Consider the following 15,733-nt stretch of genomic DNA (forward strand, 5'->3'; position numbering starts at 1 on the left):
ACCTGATGCCCTATCTTGTCGTCCATCGCCTTGTCAATCTGTAGCCTGTCATTCGGCCTTGTGACTTCTTGACCAATGTCTGTCAGTCTGTAATCTGAAGTTTTCTTCTTCTGAACCAATGGGTGGAACTTAGTTTGACTAGAAGCATCCTTAGGAAGTGGAGATTTAAAATCGTAAAAATGGTTGGGCGGACCACCAAAGGGGCTGAGGGGCAGGGCTACATTCAGTAATTTCCAAATTGCCTCTCTCGATACAAATGCATTTTTTTCAGCGGTATGGAAAGAATCATAATTTATAAGTTAATTGATAACATCATTGTGCCTAAAGTTTTATTTAAAGTTTGAGAATATTTATTTAATACTAAAGCAAAATTTTGTCTGTAGATGATATTTTGCAATTAAATTTCGGTATTACATTGTATTGTGCCTGTGGTCTTCAAAACAGAAGCATTTGTCCTCATGCCTGTTATGAATAATTTTGCCTACATTGTTAGATTTTTAGTGAACACTTCTTCAGATGTATAGGGGTAATTTTCAGCATTGATGTGATTCTGATGTATATTTTCAGGCACTGAAGCGTCAGTTTTTGGATTACTGTAGGCACCTCACAGTTTATGGATCTGCATTCTTCAGAGGAATGCTCCTCGCTAGTCAAGGAAAGGTAGGCTGACATTGTCTGTTGTTGGTAGAAGCTTAAATACCAGTTATCTACTAACAGTATTTTGACCAGTAGGCCGCTAGATTTTATAAAATTTCTCTTTGTAGTGTAGCTTACCTGGTCCATACAAATGCCATAGTGCAATATCCTTCATCTGTTGTGTTTGATCCATCTTGTGGCATCATCTTTAAACTTTAATTACAGTTTTACCAGTGTCTTAAGATGGTCTTGATCAAGTCTTGTGAATTGCTTTGAGTTCCAAGATGGTATACCATCTAGAAAAACCTATGTTACAGCTATTTTGAAGTTCTAACTGTGCTATTTCAACACAGTAGGTAGTGAAAGCAGGGATATTACTATCTAGAAATGGAAAATTGACAATTGAGAAAATTGAAATGATCATGCTTATCATACAACCTTAATTTTAAAAAACCTGGATGAATTATTATCGATTATTAGTGAATTATTGGAGTTTCCAACACTTTCATATTTTTATATTGTAGGGAAGTCAAAACCAAACTGCCTGTCATATTGGTGTCAATGATGTTGGTATACATATTATCAACTCACAGACAGGGGTAAGTTATTACTGACAACATAAAACTTCTCCACATTGTAACAACTCACAGTTAGTGTTTGCTACTCCCAATACTAGAAAACTTCCTTGTAATATTTTCCATTCAAATTTTCAGATTGTCTCTGTAACCGAGATTCAAATGTTACATATAGTAATTTTATCATCCTTGTACCTAACACTGGGAGACACGAATGTACTAGTTTTTTCATATTTTCTACTAATTCTGAAATTTTCACCAATTTTACCAAAAAAGATCTAATTTAACCCAACCCAGTCCATTTTTTCAGCATCGTATCTAATTATGAATTTTCATGGCTAATTTTCGACGGTCAAAGCTAGTTCTGTGAATCATATCCAATTTAACATGACCACCGTCTAATTCTATCGAGCTATCTAGAAATCATGAACTTTACACTATTTATTTCATGACTATCTAAAAGTTTCCCCGACAGTCTAGAAATGTCCGACAGGGTCTATTTTGTTCTCCACTGACGCTAATTCTGCTCCTCGAATCTAGTATTGACGGAGCAATCCAGTTTTCGTGAAAATCGCCTAATATTAAACGTCATGACGAATATTGCGAGATTCGCCTCGGGCGGTTCTGTCGCGCGGCAATACCAGCACTGCCAGCCGTAGACTACTTTACCTGGACAGCAGCCATCCGTGACCATCGAGTCCCGCGGCTAGCCTCGACTTGGGAGCGCTCAGCCGTGAAGCGGTCCTACCATAATCACCTATACGGTGTCGGTACCAACTCGAATTAAGTGTTCAAGCTATAAATATGCGATACATACACGATAAGATACATACATTATGTATATCACATGATGTATATCTATATTTCTGATATCACATACGATACATTCACTTTTTTTGCAGATTGTTCCAGTTAAATTTTCATTAAATGTGCTGCATGTACATCAATATCATAAGACACCTGAAAAAATAAAAGTATTACATTCACAATACGACTATTACATATTTATTGTTATTCAATTGAGGCAAATTTTGTATCAATAAACGATTAAGTTGCGTACTTACCGTACGTTTAAATCTGTTTTTACCCCAGAATCATATATATATACTGTTGTAAATTTTAAGCATAGGCAAACGTTAGCCAAGTTCCGTTGTGGTAATTTGAAATTAGAAAAATAGAGACAGGCCGGTATTCTCGTCCTCCCTTAGCATTACATGAGAGGAAATGTATTTTATGTCAGTCAGGATTAGTAGAAGACGAGCGCCATTTTTTAATTGACTGTGAGTTTTATTCAGATATTAGGCGAATTTTATTTAGTGAAGCAAGCAATTATTGTCCAAACTTTTTAGAATTAAACCCATATGAACAATTTCATTATCTTATGACAAGTGATGATCTTCAGCCTATTTTAGCTTCTTCACTCTATCTGATGTATCGCAGAAGAGCAGAAGATCCTGTTTTACCTATATTTAACAGAACTTTTTACTATATTGTGTCTCATAAGTCTGGATGTGAATATAATTTTAATGCAACTTGTAAAGTTTTTATGACTTCTACTGTATTTTATATATCTGTAATATTGACACGTGACACGTTAATAAAATATTTTGTATTGTATTGTATTAATAAAAGAAAGAATATTGTATCGAAAACCTCTTGTCATCCACTTCACAAGGACACCTGGACAGTTGTTGATTACAAGGCCTGGGGCATTTCTAAATTGAACCTGCTGGTTGGCTTCCTACCTTAGGCGAGAGCACAGGTAAATCCCCGCCCCCTTTTTGGGATGAACTATAAGCTGGTTCTGTATTTAACATGACAAGTATATTAGTCCTACAATATAAGACTTCGAAGGTACAAACGTTATCTTTTACGTTTATTGTCGGGTATCAACATTTTTGTTATTTGCCGAACCTCTAAGTACATCTTCTTTGGAACAGATGCCTGCATCAGAGACCTATATATCCACTATATACGTCCCTGGTTAAATATAGAGGAATATTGTAATTAGCAATGGGTTACACTATCCGAGCTCTAATATATACAAGCTTACTAATAAGAAAATTTGAAACTGTATGTATCACATCGATGAGATTAGAGACTTGTGATATACAAGTCTCTGATGAGATATAGAAAAACAACTAAACTATAAATCCTATATAGTGTCTCCGATATTCTATAGATGTTTCTTACTGAATATTGAACTGTTTTTTATTATCCATACATTTATAATGACGCCGAGGGTATAATATGTATGCATTTCATGTAACATGTTGAAACCGACTTCTCTGTGCATATTTTGTTGTGTATAGTGTGACCAGTATAGTCATTATGAATCAAACATGAAATAGAAGATTTGTAAAAAAAAAAAAAAAAGATGTGTTGAACTATCATGTCTTACGTTTGACATAAAGAAAACAACTGTGTTATATAATAAAATCTTTCAATTCAATTCAATTCATTTATTACTTTAAACCTTACGGTTTATCAGTAGTATTATCAGCAAAGCGTCGTCGTTCCAAGCCGATGTTTTTAATTCAATTTGTGAAACACCCGATAATAATAATATGTTTATAATATGTACTTATGGGCCGTATGGCCTAAAGTCAATAAAGAATTTGAAATTTGATAAAACGTTTCGTGTTATTAAAGATATTCTTTCCTTATATATGATCAGTGATAATCCTATATAGCTTTATGGATTCGTACGTGCTAACTTCGGAATAACATATATTGATATCAGAGAATTTGAAATTGTGTTTTACAGCACGTTCTAGATATCGCCTGAATTAGCTGTTTTTGTTTTCACTCTTATCAGTTTCTATGTTTGCAATATGACTACACTATTGTATACTCCACACACCACTCATTCATTCGATATTACCGCTCAGAAATGTCATAACATCTGTATCGTCATTACATTGTATATTGATGCTGTCTATCTTTCGTTAAATTGCATTTTAAAAATAGTGAAGATAAAGAATTGTATTCTGTCATTTTCAGCATGCTTATAAGTCGTAAGGATTGAATTGAATAAACATTTTAAACAAAAAAAGACCGGTCTATAATCCTTTAATTGATTCGATCGCTGTATAGAAAACCAAGGTACCGTTACAAAAACTAAATTGTACGGGTTAATGCCGGGGGCTAAGATCTCGCAGCGGTTGCTATGACTACTCTGTGTGTCAAGCGACCGCGATCTACTACCTGTTCACCTGTCGACACGGGTGACCAACTCAGACTTTTTATCTATGTGATGAGAAAAACGTCCGGATTACTGCTGGAATTTTACTTAACTAACATTTCGTTTCCGATATGGAGCTCCGGATTCGGAATCAGAACTTCCGGACTTGTGAGTACAAATATAACGTTACGGAAATTCGTTCCCCGACATTTCCGTCGGGATTGTGAGTTTTACGGACTATCGGCGTCCAGATTTAGCGGGTCAGCTGTATTGGTATATATAACAGAAATACAAACACAAAGTGGAGTACGGGTTAGATATATACATATTATGTACAATTTGGATCTCATGGGATTCGAAAATAACCTACACATATTTATACATATGATCCCCCCCCCCCCCCCCCCCTACACAGAACAATAGAATATTTTCACTAAATACATATACACATACAAAAATGTACATGCACAATTATATTGATATTATCAAAAACACGTTCATCTTTATAATACCGTCAGATATGTCATATGTCTCCGATACCGTGAATCAAACGTTTGTATTCAAACTTGTGATGTACAGTGGACCCTCGATAATCCGAACACCTTCGTTCCCAGTCCAAACCGTCCGGATTACGAGTTTTCCGGACTGCCGAATTTCGTCTACCAGGTCAAAAAAATTGTCGTGTAAGAGTTATCTCCCTTGATTACATACAATCCGGGACGTTTCATAAACACATCTAATTGTCAGACTTTTTAACAATAAATATACTTATGTTTCTGATATGATTTTTGATTTCTACGATGGCCGACAAGAGCCTGGCAAAATGAAATGAAAAAACTGTAACACTTTTTTTCATGGTACATTTTTTTCACATCTTTTTGTACCATTGTATGGTACAGAAAGATGTGAAAGCGGAGTTGAAATGAGTCAGTCGCTTTTGTATCTTTTTGTACCAAAAAGCGGCCGAAAACAGCCATGGTACAGAAACATATGAAAAGGCCAGTCATAAGGGTTACTGAGTTTGACAAATGACTCCCAGATAAAGCTGTCATCACATAGCCTGCCAATTAGTATCAAGATTGTCTGGCTACTGGATGATCCAATCGTCATGTATATTGATGTTGGGCCTGCAAAATGGTCAGTTGTCTATTTTAACTTTTAAATTACTTTTCATTTTAAAAATAACGTCTTTAATAATTTTTCCAGTGACGATTTAGTTGTACATACATTGTCAATGTATCCAACCTGCCTCAACTGCTCGAGTAAAAGAAACTAAAGACACCGATGGGGCCCGTTTTGGGGAAATGGGACCATCAATTTTATTACGTAATAAAAACTTCTCGAGTAAAAGACACTATAGACACCGATGGGTTTTGTTATTACGCTTTTAGCAGTGAAATATCGAAAATTAATCATTCTATAAAAGTGGAAAATGGAAAAAGTTAAAAGATGATCCGGTATATTTTGCTATGAAAATGTAATAAACAGCATATCTAACAGCATCTTCAATAATACCAAATGTATTTCACTCATGTGACTAATATTTTGATATTTTTCATGAATGCGCAAATATCGAAATATTAGCCCCACTCGTAAAATAAATTGGTTTTACAGAAGACATCGAGGAATATATATATTTTGTAAGACTATTAGAGAAATGCTGTAATGTTTTTTCAATCGTTAAATTGTTTATCTCTAAAATAGAAATGACGACATTATACAGGTTTAATTTAATAATTTTTAGCCCCTAAGGTACACCCCAATACTTACACTAAAGTTTCGACTCGATTTGTGTCCTCAGAAGTGATTAATAAACTTTGCGGCTTGTTGTGACGGTGTTATCAAACCTTCTGCTATACGGGGTCAGCCCTGGTCATGGTGTTGGATAACGACATTCCGATGTTCTGATGGTACAGTTTTTTCACATCTTTTTGTACCACGGATGGTACAAAAAGATATGAAAAAACTGTAACGTTTTTTTCTTGGTACACTTTTTTCATATCTTTTTGTACCAAAAATGGTACAAAAAGAAATGAAAAAAGTGTAACGCGGTACAAAACCTTTCACATCATTTTGCCGGCTGATACCGGCTATTGGTACATAAACATGTGAATGTAAGCTGTGTTTTTTCCTAAGTAGTTTATAATCTTTCTGTAACACATGTAGTACAAAATGATTTGAATTTTCACATCTTTTTGTACCATGGTACACTTTTCTATGGTACAAAAAGATATGAAAAAACTGTACCATTGAAAAAAGTGTTACAGTTTTTTCATTTCATTTTGCCAGGCTCTTGTCGGCCATCGTAGATTTCTTTTGTAGAAAGTAAAAAATAAACTTTGTTTTTAAAAGAACATGTAAAGTGAAAGTTGTTTTATTTATAGCGGGCATATGTGTCCTACAAACACCACACATGTGTCACGTCCCGGAGGTTCACAAACAAGTAGAAATTACAAACGTTAAATACCTTAAATAAAAGACCCGGATTTTACAACTTACCATCAGTCCATGTTTTTTTATGATTTTTACGTACCAGAAACCCCAAGCTATGTATCTAAAAGTACGTTACACCAGCGAGAACTACCGAAGAAGTCCGATAATTATTGAACCCGTATTAACTTAACAATGTGACGCTTAATTAAGTATCATACGACTATTGACTAATTTGTGTGTAATCAACCCAGTTCTTGTGATCACTGCTTAATACGTAAATGTGTATGTAATTAATAACGTGCATCTTTCAATGAGTCGTCGTTTCACGTAACGGTGTTACAAAGCCGATATCCGTGTTTACCCAATACAAGTGTTCATGATGTTAATTACCGATCATAAATTTATTACATGTATTTGAGATTGATTAATTATGGTATCACGTACTGTATGTTTGTGCGTAAATTCTTGCTAATTACGAAATAGCAATATGTGTTCCTATAAAAGTTGCCGTCTGTAAAATAATTATAATAGATATTGTACGTCAAGTTCATAAAAGCAAGACCAGGCTATACTATAAAATCCTTTAATACTGTAAAGTTTAAAAAGGTCGTAGAGAAAAAGTAATGTACCGTTATAAAAACAAAAGTTACACTTTGTAACACAGGTAAACACCCGGGGCTATGACCTGGCAGCGGTCACTATGACTACGCACAGTGTCAAGCAATAGTCTGTGTACAGCTGTCGACACGTGTGACTTGCTCCGACATTTTTTCTCCTCGTGGTGAAAAAATCGTCCGGATTATTGCGGGAAATTTACTAATGAAAAGTACGTTCCGTTCCCAAAATGGGCTTCCAGAATAGGAATCCGAATTTCCTGACTATTGAGTACAAATAACGTTACGGAAATCCGTTCCCGTGCATTTCCGTCCGGACTGCGAGTTTTCCGGACTATCGGCGTCCGGATTATCGCGGGTCCACTGTACACTGAATGGTCAACAAATGATAAACGTTCTGCCTGATGAGAGTCGCCGAGCGATGTGTGCGACATCATAGGGATTCCATTAGTTCTGTTTCTAAATAATAAGACAATTTAGGCAAACTTGCTATAGAAATGCAAGATATTTAAATATGTTTTCTTACATATTCCTTGTTGGAATCATGTATAAAGTAAAAATGTAATTTACCTAAATATACAAGCAAATATAGGTGTGTTTTTTTAAAAACATATTTTTATTGCTTCAAATGTAGGCATGAGGATTGGGCAGAAGTTATACAACTTATTAAAGCCCCCTCCTCCAAACATTTTTACAACAATGTGACACAAACAATGGACATTTACATTAATTTTACGATTGACAAATTAGAAAGGAAGACTAAAGAGAGAAAGTGAAAGGAATACAGATAATTATACAAAAATGAATTTATGTCTAACAAAAATATTTGATTTACACACAATAACATAATATCTGCCTAGAACAAACTAACTACGTTTGCACGCTCCTTCATCTTATCATTGTCCTTTCATGCTCATTCCTTAATCGTTCCCCTTTTGATAATCAAGCTCCTAGGTAGGTAATATAATATAGGTTTACAACAGGGACATAAACCCTCAGTAATTGCATGTATGACATATAGATATTAGACCTCTCATTTTATGAATACTTGGGTTAATACAGTAATACTGTGGGATGCATTTTGAACGAATAATTTTCATTTCAATATGTTAAAGTGTACCCTGAATGAAAAATTACATTTTAATATGTTATTGGTATTGATTAATAAACAAGAATGCAGAAAACCGCATCAAAATCGGCCGACCCATTTCCGAGTAATTGTGATTTTTCTCGAAAACACACCTGAAGCCCAAAGCCGAATACCTCGTTTTGGTGACCTCTGACCTGTGACGTCACAGGTTGAACACGATCGGAGCCGCCATATAGGAAATATATAGAAACAAACGTGAACACGTGCCTGTAATTAATGCGAATAAGACAAAAAAAAAAGGAAAGTGCTGAATAAAGTCTCTGAGTTATATTTGTGAATTAGTTAATAACAAGTGCTACCGAAACCAGGGACATATAACTTTCTTTTTAAACGGTGCCATATATAACATGTAGCATCTCACTAATTTTCTCTCATAACGAGCCATACACAACATGTAACATCTTACTAATTTTCTATTATAACGGGCCAAATACAGCGTGTATCATCTTACCTATTTTCTATTATAACAGGTCGTATATAACATTTATATTAAAATATTTTATTCATATTTTTTTTATTTTAACGGGTCGTTGTAACATGTATGACATTTGAATAACCGGCCGTTTATAATGACTTACATCATATAGCCTTTATTATGGGGGCATGACAGGCTTGTTACATACACATGTACCAGTATTGATTTCGGTTATAATACTTCTAGTAACACAAGTTTAAAATGCAATTCATTCAAGATGTGAAATAAATGCTGATCATTTTGGGGTTTTTTTATTAGCCAAAACAGAAATTATACCGTTATTTGTGATTTTTGGGTAATTGTCCGCAATTGATAAAACGTGTCCATGAAAGCTCAGTAACTCCCAGACAAGATTCATAGAGTAAATTTCAACATCATGGGTACATATATGAATGAGGTAATTTAGGTTAATTATTCTATAGACAAACGTTTGAGATATGATTTTTTATTCGTTTGTATAGAAAACGAAACTCACTGAATTCCAAAAATAATGTGTTTGATTTCAACAAAATGTATTCCCTATAGTATAAACGCAATCCTTAATAAAATTCAAGCTCAATTTATGTACAAACAACCTGTAAAACCATGTTTTCGGAACTCCTTTGAAGTGCACAGAAACCAAACGCGTGAACTCACGGCGTGTGCTGATTAGAACACCAGAAATCACGGACACCTGTGGTGCAGTGCCAGGTGTGATGAGCTTGTGGACCGTAATTTCACACCTGGTAATTGTTTAGCTGTATACTAACCAATTCAAACTTGAGAATTCGTAATTCTCCGAACATGTTTATACATCTTTTAAAAGTCCTTTTTTAAGTGAAGATATGACTTGCGACACGAATTGAAAGCAAAACCACCAGGGTCTCGATCACTTCATAATAATGACACAATTACAAAAATAAAAGCAAAAAAATACATAAAATTTGGAGGGAAAAAAAAAATCATACACGAAAATCATTACGAGTTTATAAATTTTAGTATTAATTATGATTAGTCACGATGAAATAAATTGTTTGTGTTTTATCATTAAAAACGGAGCTAAAATAATGGTTTTAATAAGTACCTATGCTTTATACCTGTACAGAAAGTATCAATTATATTATAATTGTTGCGAATCACTTTTATATAATTTCACTGACAACGATCGTATATAAATTATGTCTTTCTCAAGCATTTAATCGTCCTTGATCCCTGAGACCATGACATGTAAAATAAGGGATAAAATCTGTATATGTAGAAGTTTGTTGTAGACTTTAACACTGGTATTCATACGGGAGAGAGATTTAGTATATTGTAGATCATGATGATTATAATATATTACTTTCTAAATTAAGTGTCCTTCATGACTAAAGCGGGTTTTGCATAGAATATAACGCTTGAATTTACTGTACGTGTGTTCGTCTTTTCTCACAAACCAGAGTATCCAGAACTGTTGTATTGTTGGTATGTTTATTTGAATATTAATTTGCGAATGAAATGGCACATTATTTTAGTTTAATTTGTTGATGCTGTGTTGCTTTCTTTGGTAACGAGTAAGAAATGGTAAACACATAACTAATATACATTTATTGGTGATTGAGCGATTATTACACCAGTCTGTGTAAACCAAGCGGTCATTTTCAGAGTCAATTTCACTATGTTATTATTTTTTTTTTTAACTCAAACTTATATTGTTGGATTCCGACTTCTCGTCGGCAATATTCGCCAAATTCAACAACCTCAAATCTCATGTTCAGATCGTATTCGAACATATTTGTACTGATACTGTTCACACTGTCCTCTATGCTACTGGCCACCATACCAGTCACTCTGTTCAACCTGTGACGTCATAGACTGAAGAGTTCCAAATCAGCGTGACTGACCGATACGCTGATTAGCAGTCGATCGACAGGTGCAAATCGTGTACTTCGATGTGCGATATCTCGGCACTCGGCCAACCGATTTTGATGCGGTTTTCGACATTCTTCTTTGGTGGTTACAAAGAATAACACATTTGATTATCGTTTTTCGTTCAGGGTACACTTTAACATAAATAGATGATGGAACTCGTCTCCAATACTTTCATTGCAAAAATCTCCTTTATATATATATTATACCACCTTCCTGTCATTATACGAATTTTTAAATTAGACGTATGAAATTTAGTTAAATGTAGTGTATTTATTTCCGATAATATTGTTAATTGTGGAAGAACGAATCGTCTGTATCATTTGAGTCAGTACCGACATCGTAAGTATAGGTGGTTATGGTAGGACCGCTTCACGGCTGAGCGCTCCCAAGTCGAGGCTAGCCGCGGGACTCGATGGTCACGGATGGCTGCTGTCCAGGTAAAGTAGTCTACGGCTGGCAGTGCTGGTATTGCCGCGCGACAGAACCGCCCGAGGCGAATCTCGCAATATTCGTCATGATGTTTAATATTAGGCGATTTTCACGAAAACTGGATTGCTCCGTCAATACTAGATTCGAGGAGCAGAATTAGCGTCAGTGGAGAAAAAAATAGACCCTGTCGGACATTTCTAGACTGTCGGGGAAACTTTTAGATAGTCATGAAATAAATAGTGTAAAGTTCATGATTTCTAGATAGCTCGATAGAATTAGACGGTGGTCATGTTAAATTGGATATGATTCACAGAACTAGCTTTGACCGTCGAAAATTAGCCATGAAAATTCATAATTAGATACGTTGCTGAAAAAATGGACTGGGTTGGGTTAAATTAGATCTTTTATGGTAAAATTGGTGAAAATTTCAGAATTAGTAGAAAATATGAAAAAACTAGTACATTCGTGTCTCCCAGTGTAAGAAGCTTAGACCCAAAATGGGGCAATGTGATTTAGAATTATTTTTTTTCAATTAAAACAGAAATATACTGATAAGGGCGCTATACGATTGTTTACGTTATTTACATTAAAAATATATATTTAAAGAAAAAAAAATTCTGATTCATTAATTTTACGGAGCTGAACTCATAGAAAGGCAGGTATTACCATCGTGTGGAGCTATGAATATACTTCATGACAAGTATTGGGTTTAGGCTTGATGATTCCAGACTACACTCTCACTTTTATCAGACAGATGATGTAGAAACCAAAAAAGCCAGGAAATTAACAATTATTATTATGTCAAACGGAAACAACCAGAGTCTATGGTCAGTAGATCGGCAATTATAAATCATACTGCGCAACAAAATAATGTCCTTGACTGAGAAAATCCAAGTGATTGGCAGAAAGAACAATATATTTAAGCGGCAGGTGAGAGTAGCCATCTGGACATGCTGCAGTGGGCCAGTTCTAAATAGGGATGAGGGGGCCCATAGATTTTGCATATCTATGAACATGTTATAAATAAAGCATAGCCAAATCAACATATCTGATAGTAGCTGAATCGACTTGTACACTGTTTTGAAAACACCTGTTGATTTGATTAAAATCTTGTACACCTAATACCTCAGTTTACATACATTAACCTGGTCTTTTGTCTGGTGAAGATGACCGACTGTATCACGGAAATGTCACACTTGAATCCTATACTGATGATATATGCCAAAGGCTATAAAAATTCATACTTAACAACCTGAAGAACATTCCTCATAGTGTTGCTACATGTCTCTTCCTGGACGACATTTTAGTAATATATGTTTCATATGTTTTTGAGGACAAATGTCGATTGTTGTATAATATTGAAAAATTAATGTTGGGAGATACATAATGTATTTCCTCCATAATGAGATGACTTATATATTAACAACATATTAATTCTAAAATAGTCTAGTACACAAGCTAGATTTATTAACTTCTTTTTCCTTTTTACGATTTAGGTAATGCTGCACAGCTTTAAATATTCCGAGATAAAATGGAAACATGAGGATGGAAACTCGTTGGAAATCATAGTTGTTAGATTGGAATCTAATGTGGACAAAAATCTGAGTCGTGAAGTGAAGCTACGGACAAAACAGGCAGGTTTGATACATAACCTGATGGAGAAGCTCAAACAAATGCACGCCTTTAAAGATAGATCTGTAAACCTGGTCTACAGCTGAACATCTACACACTGACCGACATTTCATCAACAATGCAAATACCTGGGAATTGAAATTGCCGTTTTTCTTAGTGGCAGAGGCCCAACCATGTTTTCTGTGAATCAAGGCTGTGATATCTAACTACAGATGGAAGAAGATTTTTAAAGGGCCGATAAAAATCTTCGGATTATGGATATCTATGATCGTCACGCAAGAATTGATCTTAACCTCAGGTGTATGGACAGGCTAAACTAAGGATGCTCAGGTGTGTTGTCTTGAACAGGTGTGTCAAAGTCTTGATCCGGTGTGTGTTAATGTCCAGATCAGGTGTGTCAATGTCTTGATCAGGTGTCAATGTCCAGATCAGGTGTCAATGTCTTGATCAGGTGTGTCAATGTCTTGATCAGGTGTGTCAATGTCCAGATCAGGTGTGTCAATGTCCAGATCAGGTGTCAATATCCAGATCAGGTGTGTCAATGTCCAGATCAGGTGTGTCAATGTCCAGATCAGGTGTGTCAATGTCCAGATCAGGTGTGTCAATGTCCAGATCAGGTGTGTCAATGTCCAGATCAGGTGTGTCAATGTCCAGATCAGGTGTGTCAATGTCCAGATCAGGTGTGTCAATGTCTTGATCAGGTGTCAATGTCCAGATCAGGTGTCAATATCCAGATCAGGTGTGTCAATGTCCAGATCAGGTGTCAATATCCAGATCATGTGTGTCAATTTCAGATCAGGTGTCAATGTCCAGATCACGTGTCAATGTGTCAATATCTTGATCAGGTTTCTTCAGTGTCAAGATCAGGTGTGTCAATTTCAGATCAGGTGTCAATGTCCAGATCACGTGTGTAACGGGATGAGCATATTGTCCAATCTGGTGCAGAGATAGAAACACAACACACTGTATTAACATTATTTACAACATTTAATTACAATATACACTATGAACAACTGCACATCCACACTCACTTTCACACATTTAATAAGAACATATATCACAAATAAATGGTTCACTCAAGGAATGGGCAGATTTCCATCACTGTCTATGAGGTCACCTAAATAGTCTACACTGGTGGGCAGATTTCCACCATGGAGTGTCAACAAGAACCCAGTTCTCTCCACAAGACGGCACCATCAAGCCTCATCACGAACAATTGTTATATTGCCAGAAAAGAATACCACTCATGGCTGTCTATCAAGGTTCTGGCTGTGAGTCGCAACCACAGTACCCAGGCCACCTCGCTCCACCACACATCAGTCTGGCATATGTCCCTGTCAGGACTCTGTTCTGACCATGATCCTTCCAGGATCATCCACACCACATTATGGTCTATCCTCACCAATGGGTTAAACTAAAATATAATACAAATATACTACTAAATAATTATGGCCCAACTAACCTAACCTATTAACAACCGTTATATTGACTGATATAATACATATATGCAATAAAATGACTACACCCTAAATTACTGAAAGTATGACACACGACGCCTTAATATTTACTACACTGACATGCACTCACGTTACACGTGTGCATATAACAATGACCACCCGTAATTCAGACTATGTAGACATTAACTAATATGTATATAATGGTATATGCTTGGTATATCTCTAAAATATCATCTATATAACTGTACATGTCGTATAATACCCTTTTAATAAATATACAATACGCTAAGCACACCTGTATACACCCGTGCAACATACCGGGTGGGTATCTATAAATAGACAACTATAATACCTTGCTGTTTATCTACACAGCATGTCAACAACAGTTATAAGCAATATATACAATTGGGTTTGTATGTACGGTACTCACCGCAAGCTGTAGTTTGCGTATTTATGTCCAATAAATGAGTAAGTAGCCGCGGTGTTGTGCCGCTACATCTGCATGTTGACGTGTTTACACCGCACGTTCTGGAATGTCCTTTTTCCTATATCCGGTCACACATCCGGTTCACGTACAAGTCTTTGAGCGCGAAATACAAACAAAGTAAAGTACCATGATATGTAACACACGCCCCCACTAGAAGAATGACATTTTGAGAATTTCATTTCAACACATACATAGCATAGTCAGTTTGATGGCTAGAGTCTTTGTCCACGCTTGACGAAATTACATATGTCACTTGAGCACACATGCGAAATCTTAGGTTTCTTACAAACGACTGAGACAGTCTGCACCAACATTGTCCTTCCCGCGAATAGCGCGTATCCGAAACCTATATGGCTGCATAAGCAATGCCCACCGCATCAGCCGTGAGTTAGTTCCTTTCAGTTTATTCAAATAAACCAACGGCTGGTGGTCAGTTTCGATGATGAATTCGCGTCCGTAAAGATATCGCTCGAATTTTGAAATTCCCCAGATGACCGCCAAGCATTCCTTCTCGACAACAGAATAAGCTTTCTCTGCTCCCTTTAGCTTTCTGCTTGCATACGCAACAGGAAGTAGGACACCAGATTCCTCCTGTAGAAGGACGGCACCGATTCCCGTATCCGAAGCGTCTGTTCTAAGAGTGAAATCGGCTTCGAGATCAGCAAGCTTAAGGATTGGGCTTGAAGACAGCATCTTTTTCAAAGTCGTGAAGGCTTCTTCTTGGGGCTCTTTCCAGATCACCTTGTTGGGTTGGCCTTTCTTTGTAAGGTC

The 15,733-nt window shown here is 36.0% G+C and overlaps 1 protein-coding gene and 1 long non-coding RNA gene across 3 annotated transcripts in view; one reads left to right on the top strand and one right to left on the bottom strand.

The window, feature by feature from the left end:
• LOC117317283 (krev interaction trapped protein 1-like) overlaps nucleotides 1–13,903 on the top strand; it is a 39,619-nt gene extending 25,716 nt beyond the window's left edge. The window contains exons 15-18 of one of the 2 annotated variants that reach the window (XR_004530157.1): nucleotides 568–660; nucleotides 1,161–1,235; nucleotides 12,883–13,740; nucleotides 13,818–13,832. Coding sequence is in view for 1 of the 2 variants with exons in the window: in XM_033872030.1 (XP_033727921.1) it covers nucleotides 568–660; nucleotides 1,161–1,235; nucleotides 12,883–13,104 (390 nt within the window). In the remaining variant the exon portion in view is untranslated. Of the gene's footprint in view, nucleotides 1–567; nucleotides 661–1,160; nucleotides 1,236–12,882 lie in introns of both variants that reach the window. The other variant, XM_033872030.1, reaches the window with a different exon arrangement.
• Nucleotides 13,904–13,986: 83 nt separating this feature from the next.
• Nucleotides 13,987–15,733, bottom strand: LOC117317284. The gene is made up of 2 exons (XR_004530158.1): nucleotides 14,906–15,733; nucleotides 13,987–14,432 (listed from the first exon to the last, which is right to left on the bottom strand). It is a non-coding gene; the product is annotated as an uncharacterized LOC117317284 (long non-coding RNA).

The sequence above is a fragment of the Pecten maximus genome, chromosome 19, assembly GCF_902652985.1.
Source record: "Pecten maximus chromosome 19, xPecMax1.1, whole genome shotgun sequence".
NCBI lineage: Eukaryota > Metazoa > Mollusca > Bivalvia > Pectinida > Pectinidae > Pecten > Pecten maximus.